At 50.2% G+C, this 19,123-nt stretch overlaps 1 protein-coding gene across 2 annotated transcripts in view; it reads left to right on the forward strand.

Moving 5' to 3' along the window:
- Positions 1 to 19,123, forward strand: part of PKNOX2 (PBX/knotted 1 homeobox 2) — a 96,409-nt gene that overhangs the window by 69,126 nt on the left and 8,160 nt on the right. Inside the window, exons 6-8 of one of the 2 annotated variants that reach the window (XM_047071560.1) lie at positions 6,095 to 6,224; positions 6,678 to 6,775; positions 7,571 to 7,690. In XM_047071560.1, coding sequence (XP_046927516.1) covers positions 6,095 to 6,224; positions 6,678 to 6,775; positions 7,571 to 7,690 — 348 coding nt within the window. Of the gene's footprint in view, positions 1 to 6,094; positions 6,225 to 6,677; positions 6,788 to 7,570; positions 7,691 to 19,123 lie in introns of both variants that reach the window. The other variant, XM_047071561.1, reaches the window with a different exon arrangement.

Here is a 19,123-nt window from a genome sequence, read left to right on the forward strand (position 1 = left end):
AATTGCTGGGAAGCAAGAATTTAGATTTGCTAATAGATTGAAAGCAGGGACAAGAGTGGTACAGACTGAGCCCAGTTCTGAGACTCTGGGCCTGGCAGAGAGGGTAGAACTCTCCAACCCTGTGAAGTCCCTAAAAAAAATAGGAAGGGACTGAGTACATCCCTCCCTGGGGAAGGTAGACTTACCTCCTGACCTACAGGGAGTTTGCATTTGCAAGATTAGCAGGAGGTCAAGGAGGTGGGGGCAGTCACCTCAGTCAAGCCCCAAGTTCTGCCCAGTGGCCAACCATCATGAAGATTTGACCAGGGAGTTTTAAGGCTGGTGGAAATAAAGGGAGGTGATCTACCCTGCAAGATCACCACTGGGCTGGAAAGGGGACAGCCCCAGACCACAGTGACAAAAAGTGGAGTTCTAGGAGCTATTCTGCCTCACTCTTGCCGTAGCCATTAAAGCTGTGCTTTCTGCCAGTTCCTAGCCCCCAGCCCTCCAGCTCAGAGGACCCGGAGACCATGAGACCGCCCTACCAGCCAGGCTAGTGAAACCTGAGCACTTCTCCCCTTCCGAGAAGGAATGTTCCTTAAGAGCAGCAGCTGCCACTTGTCCCCACAGGCCAAAAGTGCCTTTCCCTTGAGACTAAAGCCCCCAACAGGAGCAGAACAGGAACAGGATTAGGTGGCTTGTTTACATGTGTTTGGCTTCCCTGAGTTTGGGAGCCCAGCTTTTCCCAGCCGAGGACAGGACTCTGGGCCTGCCAGAGTGGAGGAAGGCTGCCAGGAACGGGGTGTCTGGGGACAGGGTCAACCTCCCCACCCTCCTCACCCGCCTAGGGCGCATACACACACACACACACACACACACACACACACACACACACCATTCCAGGCCAAAGCCCAGTCAGGCCATGTGTTTATTGAGCATCTGTCATGCACCCAACACTGTGGTAGGCAGTTGGGGGGAATTCAAGGAAAGATCCCTCTTTCCCTCTAAAGATCGGCAAAGAAGGCCGGGGAAAGAGGACACAGAAAGAGCACCATTATGCTATATGTCCAGGATATCAGGCCAACAGGAAGCATTGAAGGAGTCAAGAGAATGGGCCATGGGCATACCCAGGGTGAGTCAAGACAAGCTTTCCTGCAGAAATGTGGTGCCCAGAACCATGTCCCCACCCCCTAGCCCGGGCCAGTTAGCCCACAGACCTGCCCTCCTGGGAGGTTTGGGAAGTTGTGGGGAGTGTGATCTGAGCTGGTGGATCAGCAGAGACCCCTAGTGGCCTGGGGGTGGATGGCAGACAGCTGGGGTGGGGTAGGGTGGGAGACAGTGCCCCCCCAGCCCACCGCCATCTGCTTACCCCCACCCACCCACCCACACATTCCTAGGGAACAGCACTGGTTTCTCTAAAGTCCTCAGCTGGAAAGACCTTTGCAGCGTCATCCAGTTCGAATCCCCTGCTTTACAGGCACCCTAGTAAGATAAACATTCTGGCTGTTTCAAAATAACTTAAAGGACAGTTTTTCTATCGGTTTTTTTCCTTCACTCCTTCCTTTCTTCCTCCCAACACAGTTTATTCCAGGAATTTCTTCCTTCAGTGGAAGTTAAGTCTCCCCGGGGCAACATAAGCCCTTTCCCTGTTAACAGTGAAGACCCGTGGCTCCAGGGACTGACCTGGCTCCCCCTAGGCCAACAGCAGACCCTGAGGTCAGAGTTCAGCCATTGTCAGGTCACACATTGTCAGGTCACACCCCACCCTCCCACCCTCTACTTCCAAGAGTAATCCCAGAGACTTTCACTTTTTCTTCAGTAAGGTTTCCTTTTGCACAAATCATCTTTTTCTGTTCCCAAATGAGATTTGGAGTAAAACTCACCACAGTGAACACCGTGGCTCAGAAAGAGTGGCCGGCCGACGGCCCCAGGCGGCAAAGGCTTTGCAGCTTGTCCCCGGGTGGGGATAGGAGGCGCAAGCTGTCAGCCCATCTAAAGCTGCTCCCCTAACCTTGCTGTGCCTGCTCCCGAGAGGCTCTGTGCCTCTCTGTGTGTCAGGGAAACAGCACGCGAGAATCAGCAGTGGGACAGCTTCTGGGGAGGCCTGCAGAGCCCAGCTTGTGAGTTTCCATCCAAGTCGTGGGTCACCTGGTCCAGGCCCTGCCACTGCATTCCCAGGAAACTCTATGGACATTTTCAGCTTTGGGGCCTATTTCGTACTCTGAAAGCACGTCCTACTGCTAGAAAGTAGGAGACCGCACGCTTCCCAGTTAGATGGGATGGCTCCAACCAGGGAAGCCAGGCTTCTGGCAACTTTCCGAGGCTGGGAGACACCACAGACATGTTCCTGGTGGGACAAGGCAGAGCTCTTGACCTAGACAACCAGCTCTGAGCCCCTGGCTCCTGGACAGTTTGGGCAGGGATGGGGGACTCTGGATGCGGAAGAACGTCACGAAAACTGTACCACATGTGCTCCTCACCTCTTTTTGGGCGCTAAGAAGGACACAGCTCTATTTGGGTCCAGACACATCATCCACCTGGTGTGGAGTCTGATAAGCCCCAAGAGGAAGCTGTCAAGAAGATGAAAATACTGTGTGCTTAGCCAACATCTTCTCCCCAAGGGGCTTCCTCTGCTCACGTAGTAGCCCCCTCCTCAGAAAAGACCGTAGAACATTCCCAGGGCTTCAGAGCCCCCTTGTCTCCATAGACAAAGGCTCCAGAGAGCCAGACCTTGGGCTTGACCTGAAATGGCTGCAGCCAGGTCACAGAGCTCGTCCAAGACAGGGACGCAGCTCCAGCTCTGGAGCTTGGCCTGGGCCTGGGAACGTCTTAGGCAGGAATGAGCCGGGCATGTGGCAAGAACCGGTCACCGTGACTAGGTCGGCAGTCCCAGATGAATCTCCACTGCTGCTAAGAACCCAAGTGGCTCTAGGGACCTTCTAGGACAGGTTTTAAATCCTGACTATGCCAAGCCCAGCTCCCCGGGTGAGTAGCGTTAGCCAAAGGAAGCGGAAAATGATTTATTGGGTGTTCAAATGTGCCAGGAACCTTGCTTCTGTCAAGCCTGGATGTCTGATTCCAAGGCACATCTCTCTCTCTCTGAACATCAGCGCAAGAGCCGAAGGACCCGCATGCGAGGCACAGCTGTGACTCCAGGAATTCACTTTGGTTCTCTGGACCTCAGTTCCTCTTCAGACAAATAGAATAATCTCTCTCCCGATGACATCATCATAGTGGGGAGATTAAAATGAAATAGCATGGTGAAAGCATTGCTAATATTCGATACGTGCGACGAAGAGGTAGTCTCAGGCCCACTGATCTCTGGGACCAGCTGAGGGAGGTTTCTAAATATACAGATTGCTGAGGGTCTGATTCAATGATGCTGAGAATCTGTGTCTTTAAAAACTCGCCAGGGCTCTGGCAGGTTTGTGAAACAGCTCGTATTTACAAATGTAAGGGGTGGATGTTATTCCCCCACACCTCAGCGATGCCAGATTTTGCTTCCTCTTTTTTTTGCCCAGCTAAGACGTGGCCAGCCCTGGCCCTGCCCATGATCTCTGTCCCTGAAGCTCTACATTCCATTCCTTTGCTGATATCACTTGGCTGCCTCTGGGCACGTCCCAGCCAACGACCCCAGAGTAGGAGGAAAGGGTAGGAAAGAGAAGAGTCTGATCTCATGCATAAGGCAAATTGCCTTTAGTTACCCAAACTCAGAACCTGGCATGGAGGCTAGCAAAACCACAGGGCAGAGAACCAGCCAGAGCTTGAATAAGCAGGTGAAGCATCCAGGCTCCTCACCCTTCTGCCTCTGGCAAGCAAATATGTGTGCTGGTTGAATCCCAAAACACACATCTTGTATTTATTTTACTGATTTTGCTTGTGTTTCCCTAACCTTGCTGGATACTTTTTCGGGGGAAAAGAAAGTCTGGGACAACTTTTTATGTGTGAAATTCCCAAATACCTTTACCCATGAGGAGCACCGTGGCATGAATGATTCCCGACAAGAGATTATTGAAAAGTCATTTCCATCAGTTTTAGGGGGAAAGGCAGGGAGGGACACCCTCTTCTATTCATTGTACCTTCCAACTTCACCTCAGCTTCAAATAACATCAGCATTGGTTTACATCCTATGAGACTTGTTGGCCGGGGTATTGGGAACGAGGGCAGGATCGACCTTAGATGGACACATAGCTGAAAACAGGCTTTGAGGGCTCCTGGATGTCAGCACTGGGCCAGACACATTTTATGAATGAGACTGAGGCTCACAGAAGGGCCATCATTTGCTGACTCCCAAGTCTCTCATCTTTCCTCTGGGGCCCATGCCGCCTCTGTACTTCCGGGGTTTGATTGTTTTACCTGTTCACCTTGCCTCCAGTAACTATGTGCTGAACCCCTGTGATTCCAGGAGCACCTCGTAGCCCAGTTCTTGGGACAAGGTGGGTGTTCAATATTTGTGGATGAAGGAGGGCTGTGTTCTAGTCCCATTGCTGCAAACCAGCTGGGGGCCTTGGGTGAGTCACTTGGGTTTATAAGCCTCAGTTCCTTATTTTTCCTCAGGGAGTTGGAATATGTGGCTTTTAAGGAATCTTCTTTAGGCTTCTGAAGGTCCGACTCAGTGTTAGATTTGAATTGCTTGAGTGAGGAGGCCAAGAGTTTGGCTCAAAGAACCTCTAGACCTTCCCTGGAGGCTGAAGACCCAAGCTTCTCCCAGTCCTGAAACAAAAGCTAGGAAGGTAGGGGCCTTTTTTCCCCCCTGATTTAGTCTATTTTCTTGACTGTTTACCCGTGTAAATTCTTACAGCTCATGCCCTGTGACTCCAGGCTTTGAGCATGAGAGTGTCAGCCCTAGACAGCCATCAGACGGGTCACCTGGTTCAAGCCCTGTCGTCAGATGAGGAACTATGGTTAGAGGAGCTCGGAGACCCACGCAGGTCTCGTACAACTCCTTTTGCTGCATCTCGTTGGCCACCTTTCTTGCTTTCTCCAAATAAAGCCTAGACACCCCAGCCTCTCACATACCCAAATCCTTCCTCACAAGTTCTCCCCACACCGAGCAGGCAAGCAGGGAGGACTTATTGCAGCCTTCGTGCGAGGCAAGCGGAGTCCCTCAGCATCCAAGGACTTCCTTGCCCAGCTGTTACAAGGCAATGACGAGGTGACCGGAGTGCCAGGGAGAAAAATGGTCTTCTTATCTGCTTTGGCTACTGCAAAAACAAACTGGAAGGATTGTTTACAGGGAAAATGGGGGCTGGCAGGTTGATAGCACGGGGCAAAGGGAGACTCTGTTTGCAGTGGGATTCGGTGTTGTGAGCTGGAGGTAAAGGAAGGAATTGATGAAATGTGCAGACGGGTGGCTGAGGTTGAGGCTCCTATGAGATGCCCTTAGGAGGCAGGTTATAAAGAGACTAGGGTGGCTGTCTTTTCTTATGATTTAACAAGTATTTTAGTAGCCACTGTGTGCCAGGCACCTGAGCTAGGTGCTCAGGTTACAAAGATAAAACATTGGAGGCCACTTATGTGTGGAGCTTGGTGTAATAAAAAAATGTCATCATAGGTAGGTGAGGAAGTGAGGTTCTGGGGGAAGACAGTGTCAGGGAAGGCATCTGTAGACAACAGTGTGAAGGGTGAAGAGATGGTAAGCAGATAAAGCCTGGTCCTCAGCCCTGGCCACACATTAGAACTACTTGGGGAGTTTTTAAAATGCCAAAGCCCCAACCACACCCCCAATCAATTAAATTAGAATCTCTGGGGTTGGAACTCGGGCATCAATATTGGAAATTCCCAAGTGAAGCCGAAGTGGGGACCACTGGTTTATGAGATAATTTATGTCTCAAGTTTCAGAAGAATGGAATGGCTAAGTGGGTAAATATTGTTGGTTGGTTGGTTGGTTGGTTGGCTGGTTGGCTGACTGGTTGGTTGGTTTTTAATATTGAGCCTTCTTATTCACCCCTTCTAGGAGGCCATAAGAATTGTCTGTCAGATTTGGGTCCTGGGAGGAGCAGGAGGAAGGGAGGAGGGCAGGCAAGAAGGAAGAAAAGGGGAGGAGGAATTTAGGGTTGTGGCATCTAAGCATTTAGTGACATTGTCACAAACCACACACCTCCCTTACTGCCAGGACCTCCTGCAGAATTCCCCCAATTCCATGTCTGGAGTCTCCAATAACCCCCAGGGGATTGTGGTCCCAGCCTCAGCGCTCCAGCAGGGCAACATCGCCATGACAACCGTCAACTCCCAAGTGGTGTCAGGTTGGTGCAGGGGATTGTGGGGAACACTCCTGGGAGGAAAATGGGGTGCCCCAAGGTGGGGGGCAGGGTACTGTAGGAACTATCTTAGGAAATGGGAAGGGGTGTCCCCTGCCAAGGAGGGGCTCCTAGCTCGATTCCTTGACTAAAATGCTCTATAAGTTTATAGATGCTTAGCACCAAGACCTGATTGTGATGGTTCAGAACAAATTTGGGTCAGAGTCTCATGAGCCCCTCAAAACCAAATAAAGCTATTGTCCCTTCCCCCAAACAGTTCCCACCAGAGGCTCTGCTCTCTGGACCCTGTTCCCATCCCACCCACCCCCACAATAGGGGCTGAATGCCTCCAGAATAGAGGGTGTTTGCATAGGAGTGCCAAGTGATTTGGAAATCCTGCTTGCCCTCACTCCTACCCACCCCCATGGCAGGGGACCCAAAAACTGGTTGTCTCCTCAGGTGGAGCCTTATACCAGCCGGTTACCATGGTAACCTCCCAGGGTCAGGTGGTCACCCAAGCAATCCCCCAGGGAGCCATCCAGATCCAGAACACACAGGTGAGTGTGTGTGCATAGGGCATGCACTTGGGCATGGGTATGGGGGAGGGCAGCCGTAATTGTTTACCATGTGCTGGGCGCTTTACACAAGTAGCTCATCTCATCCTTATTATTCCTCCAAGAGGGATCAGTTACCCCCAGTTCACAGATCAGAAGCCGGGTGTTGGAAAGGCTTTATCAACTCCTGGGATTTCACTCAAAGGATCTTCCACCTCCTATTCCTGGTCTCCACCCCGAGCCACTCTGTAGCTCAGTGGGATAGAGCACACACACAAGTGGCGGGGAGTAAGAGGATCTGAGGTCAGGCCCGAGATGTGACATTAGCTCTGTCATCTTGGATGAGTCGCCTGACCTCTCTGAGTCTTGGAGTTCTTATCCACAGAAGGGGGATTCACACCAGCTGCACAGAGACCTCCCAACCTGCAGGGCTCTGTGAGTGCTGACCATGATAATAGGTAGGAAGGTGCTTTGCAAACTGTGAAGTACCCTAGAGATGCTAATAACTAGTAGATGGTTTCTGGCAAATTTGTCTCTCCTATACCCTCCACATGTCCCTGTTTCCTCTGTGTCCTCTCTCATCTCCTTCTCCACTCCTCTTCCTCTTTCTTCTTCTTCCTGTCTCCCATTCTCTGAGGGGCTGGTGCACGGTGACAGGAAAGGTGACCTCCCCAGGGCCCTAAGAATGAGTTGCAAAAGGGGGTTGGCAGCGAGAGCCTGCCGTCACTATAGCAACAGGTCCCTAGCTGCTGGCCCGCCAGCCTGCTGATGCTGATTTTTTCTCCACGTGCCCTGAAGGTTAACCTTGACCTCACCTCCCTCCTGGACAATGAGGATAAGAAGTCCAAGAACAAACGAGGAGTCTTGCCCAAGCATGCCACCAATATAATGCGTTCTTGGCTCTTCCAACATCTCATGGTGAGTGTGTGTATATTGGGGGTGTGGAGTTGCAGCGTGGGGCATGAATAACTCCCCCAGGGTCAGACTCTGCTGTCGTCCCCAGATCTGCACAGGGTGTGGCCCCAGAGAGAGGCTCTCTGATAGAGATCTCATCTTCCAGAGACCGGGTCAGATGGGAGGATTTAGTGGGGCCTAAAGCTGGGACACTCTCTCTAGTGCTTGCTACTGACATGAAAAAGCGTGACATCAAATGAGGGAATGGGGATAGACATGTTCTGAAGAGAACTAAGGACTGGGAAAGTGTCTCATGAAGGCGGTGAGATTCCACGGGGTCAGGGCTGTGGTTGCTACGTGTGGCCACGCACACCCCTGCCCTTCTCCCATGGAAGGAAATGATGATTCTCAGCTCGTGCTCTTCTGTTTCCCGGAGTCCTCACCACTGGGGTAGCAGTGTATGTGTGTCCCTTTTCCCTATCCCTCTGGTCAGACCAATGAGGCACGGTGCTGGGGAGTGGTGGCTGTGACCATCGAGTCTGGAGGGAACAGCCCAGGGAGAAATCTCCTTCCTTACGTAACAACTGCCTTCATAAGCCTCTATGGTTGCTTCCATAAAATGGCAACACAGCCTTGGGTTTCAATGTAATGTCTATAGAGAGCCTGCTGTGTGCACTAACGTGATGGCAGTTGTGTGCTGTATACATTGTTAGTAGCAGCAGATAGGACTTCGGTTGAATGTCAGGAATGAATTTGAAACTATAATCCCCTAGCATCATTCAAAAGTTGTAGCAATAAATGAAGACCAATGGCCATGTCTGGGCTGCCTGTGTAGGATGTGTGTGCATGCGTGTGTGTGTGTATGTTTGTGCACATGTGTGTGTATGTTTGTGTGTGTGTTTGTGTATGTGTGTGCGTTTGTGCGTTTGTGTGCGTGTGTGTGTGTGCACGCACACACATGTGCGCACCAGAGTGGGAGGGTAGATTCTGGACGCACCAGCAAACTGGCAGGAGTCTGCGAGGTCTTGGCCTGGCAGTACAAAGACAGACAGAAGCAAACAAATACCAAGGACTGTCTTGGCCTGTGAAGTGTGGGAAAGAACGGGGAGTGAGGGAAAGTCTTTCTTCAGAGAGGAGAGGAATCAAAGGGATCATGGGAATTAGTCAGTCGGTCAATCAGCAACCCTTCATTTGAAATGCCTCGGAGCGCCTGGGTGGCTCGGTCAGTTAACGGCTCAGGTCATGATCTCGCGGTTTGTGGGTTCAAGCCCCTCGTCGGGCTCTGTGCTGACAGCTCAGAGCCTGGAGCCTGCTTCGGATTCTGTGTCTCCCTCTCTCTCTGCCCCTCCCCCACTCATGCTCTGTCTCTCAAAAACTGAATAAATATTAAAAAAAAATTTTGAAGTAAGAGTACCTCCAGAAGCCATGAAGCCCAAGCCTGGGCCATCATTCCCAGATATGGGCATCTTAGGGACCCTGCCCTGGAAGTGCTGGGCCCACACGCCCAATGAACAGGAAGAATTGTTCAACGGTGACCAGTGAGGGGCTGGAGCTCTGCCTCTCCCCTCACATGGCCAGCCCCCAGCTCTAAGGTCTTGGGGCCACCCCAGTGAAAGCTGAGGAAGCAAAATTTGGAAGCACCACCTAGAGAACAACCAGGAACCTAATTTGGAGAGAGGGGGTTGGAAGGCTATGGGTCAAGGTGAGGAGAGGAGGTTGGAGAGACTCCAGGAACTTAGTGTTGAAGCCAGGAGCAGGGCCAGGTATGGAGGCTTCCCTCAGGCCTCCTGGGAGCAGCTCTGACTCAGTAGCCAAAGACGGTGGTGGGGATGCCCAGGCCTCTTGCCTGTCCTGGTTTTCCACACCATCAGGGAGCCCCGGTGGCCCTGTGAGCCCTGTGTCCATGCTACAACTCCCAGCCCCACCTGTGGGAAGAGGGGCTCCCTGGGAACGATCCATTTCTGTGCCCTGGCCCATCATACCCAGCATGGGGGCAGCCATCCCTCTCCCAACCCCACCCTGCCACGGGTCCAGAGCTGGCTCCACACGTTGTGGCCCAGTGATGTGTAACTCTACACTATGAGCATGGTTGAAGCTCATGGGCGTTTGAGGGAGCCAAACCTGAGCTCAGATCTAGACTCTACCTCTTACTCTGTAACCTGGACACACTCACCTCTTGTGAAGATGATGAAGAAGCAACGGAATAATTGCCAAGATCCTCGCACACTGAGGGGCTTAATACACATTAGTTCCCTGTCCTTCCTTCCCTGCCTCCCCCACCCCGTGCATTTTTGAAGACTGATGTGAACATACCTGCAATATCATCCCTGAGGGGGAGAAAAGGCAAGCATAGGAGGGGAGAGGAGGCTGCAATACCATTTCCCCTGCCCAAGCGCCCAGGCCAGCACCTGCACTGACCCCTGTGGGCTCCTGCTTCAGCTACCTGCCACACCCCATTTGCAACTCGCCCCTGACTTAAGTCTTGAGACTACAGCGTCACCCTATCTGTCCCTCCTGGCTGTGTCTCCCCTCTGACCTTGGACTTCAGTTTACATCCTGCCCTTTTACCCCCTTCCTGCTGAACCCCCCTCTACAGCTTAGGGTCGTTTCTTTCCACTCCATGGCCACTTCCAGCCAGACTGGGGATGGCGGGAAAGTAGAGGTGGAGAAGAGGGGGAGTAGTCACTGAGCACAAAGAAGAGGGGGAGGAAAGACCCAGATCGGCCCTACAAAAGGAACTGGGAACCATTGAGAGGGCTTGCTGAAAAGCATGAGTAAGACTTTCTGCCCCACACCCTCCCACCCTGGACCCTCTCCAGCTCCTAGTGCACTCAGTGCGGATACTATTAATAAAGCACTTAACATTGGCAAAGTCCTCCCTCGGTTAATGCCTTCCTCACAGCGGCCATCAGGAGAGGACAAGGGAGTGACCCCTAGCCCTTTAAAAAAGTCACAACTCAGAACCTCTGGACCGGAGAAGGAAGGGATGGGGAGATGTTCAGGCTCTAGCGACACAGCACGGCACAGCTGTCGCCTGCAGGCCCAGTCTGGGCCATGGATCAGCCTGGCTACCCAGACACAGGTGGACGCACACACCCCCAAACCCCAGCTCAGGAGAGGCTATGAAGACTGGGTAGGGGGGCACAGCAGAAAGAAGGCAGGCTTTCAAGACAGACACACAGGGGCATGAACTGAGGTCCTGCCCCCAGCTGTGCCATCTCTTGGAGTCTATTTCTTTGAAAAAAGATAATACCCATTTCTCATGCTTGAAAAATTAAATGAGATCACATGTATAAAGAGCCAACCTTGGTACATAGTCACATTTGAGAAATGTGAATCCTCTTTGAACTTTCTAGAACAGTGCAAGGATTTAGTCTAGGACTAAGAGCAAGTTTTTGAGACTCGGGCCCATAATTTTTGCAAATTAGAGGTGGACGGCTGATCTGTTGTTCTGATCTATAACACTTACTGATTTTGCCATCTTTTGACCCTAAAAATATACTGAAGAATACCGTTACTGGCCTGTTCTGCGTATATATGTGTATGTGTGAAATCTCCATGTCTCCTTTCTCTGACTCAATTGTAAATTACTCCAGGATAGAGATCATACATTACATCTCTCCTGTGGGTCCTAAAGATTTGCTTCCCAAAGTGTGTACCTTTATAGGATGTTACAGGTGTTGCTACCAAGACAGGTTAAATGAGGGGCGCCTGGGTGGCGCAGTCGGTTAAGCGTCCGACTTCAGCCAGGTCACGATCTCGCGGTCCGTGAGTTCGAGCCCCGCGTCAGGCTCTGGGCTGATGGCTCAGAGCCTGGAACCTGTTTCCGATTCTGTGTCTCCCTCTCTCTCTGCCCCTCCCCCGTTCATGCTCTGTCTCTCTCTGTCCCAAAAATAAATAAACGTTGAGAAAAAAAAAATTTTTTAAAAATTAAAAAAAAAAAGACAGGTTAAATGAGTTGGGGAAAATCTGGGTTATACAAAGATTAGCTCAGTTCTTGATTCTTAGTGAATGTGCAAGAGGGGTCATGATTGGAAGATTTCCCCAAACATATTTGATCACTCGAAGACCGCCTTTGTTTTCATTGTCACTTTGAGGAACAACTCTGAGACTGTAGCTCTTGGGAGATACAACTCTGCGGTAATGCCTTATGGGCATAGAGTAGCTGTTCAAGTTTTAGGAAAATAGGGTAGAAAAAAGTATGAAAAAGGACAGATCTCAATATACAGTAGACGTTCTCCTATCCAGTACAGTGGGGACAACCCATTTGTTGATGGCTTAATTGGAAAAGTTGGCTGAAGAAAGGAACAGCCATTAAAAGATACATTTCAGAGGCACCTGGGTGGTTCAGTTGGTTGGGCATCCAACTTCGGACCAGGGCATGATCTCGCCATTTGTAAGTTCGAGCCCCACATGGGGCTGTTTGCTGTCAGTGCAGAGCCCAATTTGGATCCTCTGTCTCCCTCTCTCTGCCCCTCCCCCACTCACACTGTCTCCCTCAAAAATAAAAATAAAAATAATTAAAAAATAAATAAGAACAAAAAGATACATTTTATTTTAATGTAGAATATATGCACACACATTGGTTTGCAAATGTCCTGATAGAGGGGGGAAGATCTTTTTCTGATTAAGGGTCATACTTTTACCAGCACAGACCTCGCCTATAGTAGAACATCTATAAATTCCATCCTTATTTAACATCAATAAGAACTTTGATGTCTGGGAAGTAATCTGGCTACGGGATCTTTCTAGACTTTTGTTATGTATTCCAGCCTCTTAAATTTGCCTCACCGATCCTAACTATATGGCATTTTTTTTTAATTTTTTTTTTCAACGTTTATTTATTTTTGGGACAGAGAGAGACAGAGCATGAACGGGCGAGGGGCAGAGAGAGAGGGGGACACAGAATCGGAAACAGGCTCCAGGCTCTGAGCCATCAGCCCAGAGCCCGACGCGGGGCTCGAACTCACGGACCGCGAGATCGTGACCTGGCTGAAGTCGGACACTTAACCGACTGCGCCACCCAGGTGCCCCTATATGGCATTTTTAAGGAAATCGGAATCTCGAATCTTTCCAAGCATTCCAGTTAGTTTTCTTAGCAAGAATAACCTTCTTTTTGCACTTCGATGGTATTGGTTTACAGAATGGTTAATTAAATCACATGATTACACTAGCACGTATAGTCGGAGTAAACCAGTCTGGATACAAACACTGCCAACTTCCTGAGAAGCAGATACTATTGTCTAATGAACATTCTACACAGTGTTCACCTGGGTTGCAGAAGAGATGGAGAGCATATGCTAAATCCACAGTTTCCATTAGTAGAGATTGTTCATTAAAACTTCTGTCATAAATACTAGTCTTTTCTGTTGTCTTCTTTCCCTCGGGGAGAAGCTCGTATTCTTTGACTCCTTTCGTCCTGTGTGTGAGGCTTCTTGTCATTTCCACTGTTGTGTGGCATTAGCAGCTACAGAAATAGATTCAGATGAGAGAATGCTCCTGAACTGGGACTTTCCCCCCAGAGACTTTTTTGCTGTGAGGCTGCAGTGAGATTGGGAAGGTTTCATCCATTAGCCGCTTGCTATTGGGTCCCCAAAGAATCCAGTGATATTTTCTTACTATTGGCTTTTGGTTGAAAGAGGCCAGACTCCTGCTGGAAGCAATCACTCCATAGCAAACCCAGGCCGGGGGAGAAACCCCAGCAGAGGGTCCTCTCCACGGAGGAAGGAGAGAAAGGCTCCGCTCTCCTTGCCCAGCTTCTGCCCCCACCCCCTGTTCTCAAGATCCTAGCACCCCTGGCCCTGCCGGGTCACTCTGCTCATCTCCACCCAAAACATGACTGTTCTCTGTGCTACTGCCACTGAAGCACTTTATAGAATATTCTCTGCATGTCGGGGGGGGGGGGGTCCCAGAGAAGAAACCAAGCCCCAGCAGCCCCTGCAGGGCGGGGGACAGATCTATGCGAAGCATCTTCAGACATATCTCATTGAATCCACCCAGCCAGTTATCCTCATATCCAATATATCCTCATATCCAATATTGGATATCCTCATATCCAATAACAAAACTGGACTCAAAGGAGGGAACCTATTCCCCAATATCTCACGGGATTTGAGCCCAGGTCTGTGGTGCCTCGCAGCTCTAATACGTCACCCACTAGGCTACACTGCCTCTGCATTGGCCCAAGAAACACCACAGCATCTCTGGGCTCCCATGCCAAGTCTAGGTGAAGTAACAGAAGCTGCGAGCAGAGGCTCTCAGTGGAGACAGAGAGCCCTGTCCTGGGGGTGGGGGGTGGGATGCAGGACTTTTATATGCCAGCCTTAGTTTCCAGACGCAGCGAGGCCGCCTCACCCTCCCTTCCTTTCCTCTCCCTTCTTCATCCATCACATTCACAGCGCCAGTGTGGCATCCAGCCAGGGTCACAGTTGTGCGCTGCTCACAGCCATCTCACCCGACCCTGTGTCCCAGGTGGCTGCCTTTCCACCTGGCCACGCGCAGCTGGAGGGCCTTTCTCCAGGGCCCTCGTCTGAAGTCTGATGATATCACAAAAGCTGAGAGCATAAAATGTACCAGCGGACTTCTCTTGGTGGTTGGTTTTTTTTTTTTTAATTGAAATGTAATTTATATACCATATCATTCACCCCCTTTTTAACTAAATTTGGAGATGCTTAGTATATTTAGAGTTATACAGTCATCACCACTAACAAATTCCAGAATATTTTCATCACTGAAACAATTTCTGTACCCATTAGCTACTACTGCTCCTGGGCCCTAGAAACCAGTAATCCACTTGCGCTCTCTGAGGATTGGCCTATTTCAGATATTACATGAATGGAATCATAAAATGTGTGGTCTTCTGTGTATGGCTTCTTTCACGCAGCAGAATGTAACCAAGGTTCATCCCTATTGTGATACGTATCAATGCTTCCTCTGTTCTATGGCAGAACAGTATTCCATTGTATGGATAGAACACATTTTGTTTATCCACTCATCAGTTGGTAGGCATTTGGGTGGTTTCCACTTTTTGGCCTCCGAATAATGCTGCTATGAACATTCCCATACTCTACATGATCCGAGCCCGTCCTTATCTTAGTGAGTCTTTGTCAGATCCCCAGCTATTCTCACCCACAGCACCGGAACCCTCCATGCTGGGCTTATCCCCGCTGGGTGAAACAGGCTGCTGCACCCATGGGTACACCGTGTGCCCTGCATATGGGCTCCTGACCAAGGAGAGGGTGTGGACATGAAATCCAGCTGTAGCTTCTGTGCCTTGGCGTTATCTTCAGTTACTCAACAAATACTCTACGTGTGCCTTGCCACCTTCCCTGTGCCTACCATTGTATTAAGCCCCAAGGAATTATACATCTGTCCCTGTCAGAGACCCACTAACAGGATCCGTCTACAGCTGACTTAGAAAACGGTGATGTCTCTTACAAACAGGAAGAGTGCGTGGTCTATGGAACGGGCATGGTTCTGGATGTGAGTGTCATACCCCTTCTACCTAGCCAGGGGTACCTGGGGCAAGTTGCTTAACCCCATCAGGCCTCAGTCTCCTCTGCTCTAAAATGGGAATGACAATATCCAGCTCACAGCGTCGTAGTGAGGGTAGAGTAAGATGATAGATGTGACAGTACTTTGTCCTGATACAGACACCGCCATTGTTGCAAAGGCCGCCCATCTCCCTCCGGGAGTCCCCATAACCTGCCCTGTCTCAGAAAGAGCTGAGAGAAATCTTAACACTTCTAGGGAATCTGCAGGGAAAAGTAAGAAAACTTGAAAAGCAAAATCGGAGGGACTTAGAAAGACCATTTTTGTTCCAGAATATCTTGTCTGCTACTTTTTTCCTTTAACTGTGTCACACTATCTGAAATTCCACTCATCAGATGTCCACTTAAAGGTATCCAATCCCTGTCAAAAACAGATGCCTATAGAGAGACCGGGACGCCATCATTCCTTCACAGCTTAGTATGAATTAGTTCCAAAGCTTGCTGTTTTACTCCCACTCAGCTAAGATCCACTTCATGGCAGGAGTACCAATGCTTGTTAGTGGTAGAAAATGAAGATAGGACATTTTTTAACACAGTATTTTGAGGAGGCAAACCAGGCTGGCATGCCAGGGAAAAGGTTTCTAGCAATTGTTCTGTTTCTAGCAGATTCTTCGAGGTCCCTGACCTTTTGAGAATCCGATGAAAGTTTTATCTGCATCATCATGAATATAGTTTCAGGAGATTTGACCCTGAAGTCCCAGCAGCCAGAGGCCTCAGATTCAAAAAGCTGAGCACAGGGTCACACGAGGGTCCTGGGGCTGGTGAGAAAAGGTGCTCAGAAGTGCCAGCAGGGAAAGGAAGGAGGTCCAAGTCTGTGCTTACCATCTCAGAATTTACTCAGGTCTAGTCCGCCGCCTGAAATTACAGTGAGATCTCTTGTTTGTCCCTGAATTCTGTGGGCTCCTTTCCACCAGAACACAGATCTTTAACTAAATCGGCCTTTGGGGCTAGCCTGGAAAGCTAGCTGTTAAAACAAAATCACTTGATTCTATGGGGAAATGTAATCCAAGTTCCAAGTATCGTATCTATCCACCAACACCTAAGTTTCAGGTATGAGACATGATTTCCGCAGTCAAGGGACTGGTCATTTAACTGGGGGATAAAGTATACACAGAAACCATGAGTGGTCAACCCATGATGTAATCAAGCGCTAACACACATACACACACACACGTACTCCAGGGGTCCGAGAACGGAGGACTCAGTATAGGTGAGAGGAGTTTGACCATCTGTGTTGGTCAGACACATCCGGATTAGTGTGTCCAGTACTGAGGATCACATTTCAAAAGGTCCTTTGGCAAGTTGTGTCTAGAGAAGAGCGGTCAGGATGGGGAAATGTCTGTTCAAATGACTAACAGGAAACGTGTCATATGATGATTGGTTAAGAGGACTGGGGATGTTCGGTCTGTAGAAAAGATGTGTCCCTTATAAGGAACAAGGGTTTTGGAGGTACACAGGCCTGGGACTGATCCCAGCTCCATTTTGTACTTGCCATATGACCTTGAACAGGTCAACTAGCATCTCTGATGTTAATTTCCTCTTCATAAAGTGGAGACAATAATACCCGCCTGTGGTGAAGATGATCAATAATATGTTAAAAAGCGCAGTGCCTGACAGATGGTCGAGCCCAGAGGTGGAGTGGACGTGGTTAAAGATACAGGGGGTGCGAGTCTTGGCTCTGACACTCACTGCTTGTATAACCTGGAGCCAGTTTTTTTTAACCCCTCTGGGCTTAGTTTTTCTCATGCGTGAAATGTGAAGAAGGATGCCCGTTTTATAGGTGCCTAGAAAATTCAATGAGAATACATGGCAGGTACTTTGACAGAGTAAGTATTCAAAGTTAACCAAAAACTATAGACATCCCATGCGTGGTGGGTAGCTCTTGTCATGAAGTGAGAGGCAGTGCTAGAGGCCCCTGTGTGACTTCAGAGGACAGTGTAGGCTCTCTGGATGAGTAGGGAGAAGACTTGAGTTCAACAGAAAGACCTTCTCCACCATCAGAGCAAAGGGCTCCTGCACCGTGTCCATTGGCTCCGCAGAGCCACGTTTCCCCACCTTTTCAGAGATGGTGCACACAGAAAATGACAGTAAACCAACTACGTTGCTTGTAGCTGGAGACCAGCCAGGGGACTCCCGCCACCCTAGACCCCACCAAGCCACCTTGGCACTATCCCTGCACACCTGTAAGTTGTTGGGGTGCATCGCCAAGAGCACTGGCATCAAGGACTCCTGCCCAATGGGAGAGCTGGTCTCAGAAACTTCGAAGGCTCTGTGCAATACAGAGATGTTGGTTTTTAACAAGCCCCGCAGGTGATGCTGATGAACCAAGTTAAGGTTCAGTGGGGGAACTGGGACTTGGGCGAGGCCTGGAAGGGTGGCTAGGATTTAGGATTGGGTAGAAAGAGAAAGAGGAGTTGTTCGGGTAAGAATTCTCTCCCCACTGACCATCAGTGCCCCCTGTCTGGCCTGTGATTACTGTTGACCAAAGAGAGTGACCCCTCCTTCTAGTGTTATGAGCATGAAATCCTCCTTTCCCCTTACTCACTCCCCTGGAGGATGGGGAACTGTGTGGCTCTTTGCCGTGCCATGACTTGTCTGTCCCATGCTGCTCAGGCATCTGTACCTGTAGAGCTTCAGTGGAAGGTACATCAGGAGCTGGAAGAAGTCAGGCCAGCCATGTCTTGACACGTTCATCTCTCTGTGCCAGAGAAACATTAGGTCTTGGATTCCTGCCAGTGACGTGACACTGTTTTCTCACACCCACCCTTCATGTGGGATGGAGAGGGCACAGTTGAAGCTGCCCTCCAACTCCCCCAGGACAGACAGAGAGTGTTGGAGGCATGCCCTGGGGCAGCTGTAGTCCCAGGGCATGGGCCGCACTGGCTGCTTCAGCAGCAGTGAGTCCCAGGGGAGGAGGTGAGATTGGTGGTCTCCGTTAAAGATGGGACCTTGTTGACAATAGATTGGGCAGCCGCAGGGCTGGATGGAGCCCATCAGAGAAGACGGGGGGTGGGGGGTAAGAGACCACTGGCGTGCACTGTGTCCCAGGACCCTCCCTTTGGGAGCCTGCAGCTCTCAAAGATGCCACCTGAAAAATGGCCAGGGGAGATTTACAACCTCACAGCATCCCCCAAGAAGCCTGAGGCCCACGTTCGGGGGAAATACCCCATCGTGTGTGCACAGGGACTGGAGCAGTCCCAGAATCCAGGAGATAAAACCATTTGAAAAAAAGGAGCATATCTCTACATGCGCGGAAGGGGCTGCCGGGGGCTCCTGCCATGTGTCAGAAAAAACAACCTGTGGCTTTTTCTCAGAGACGGAATCACGTGTGCCAAGCAGCAGATTGATTTTATTCATGATTGATTGATTGATTGATTTAACAAACACAGAGTGCCAGGCTGCCAGGCACTTTTCTGAGCACTTTTCAAACAGTAACTCACTCAGTCCTTATTACCACCTCAGGGTAGGTGGAAATCTTTCCCCCAGTTGACAGAAGAGGAACCCGTCACAAGCCCAAGGTCTTGGGCTGGTGAGAGACCAGGATTCCAAGCCAGAGAGCCTGGCTCTAGAGTTCACGTTTTACCTACTTCGCACCATGCTGCCCCCAAGACTCCTCTAGAAAGCCGGCCGGTGCGCCCCCGTGGACCCTAAGGCCCCCAGTCCCCCTCTCTTTGCCCACAAACATGCATGGAATAATCACTTAAAGGAACGGCCCTTTGAGTAAGTAAGGGAGCCTGAGTCTAGCTAGAATTCCTGGGAAGTCTGAATCCCTGATGCTCCCCACTCTCTCCCACTCTTCTTCACTCTCGAGGACACACAGGGAAGGGTGGTAACCACCACTTACCCCCTTAGGTTGCTATGATCATCCAGGCCACAAATACATACTGAACACTTACTGTCGGCCAGG

Source organism: Lynx rufus, unplaced genomic scaffold (assembly GCF_022079265.1).
Source record: "Lynx rufus isolate CCGP_SWC_20201006 ecotype Redwood Valley unplaced genomic scaffold, mLynRuf1.p SCAF_9, whole genome shotgun sequence".
Lineage (NCBI taxonomy): Eukaryota > Metazoa > Chordata > Mammalia > Carnivora > Felidae > Lynx > Lynx rufus.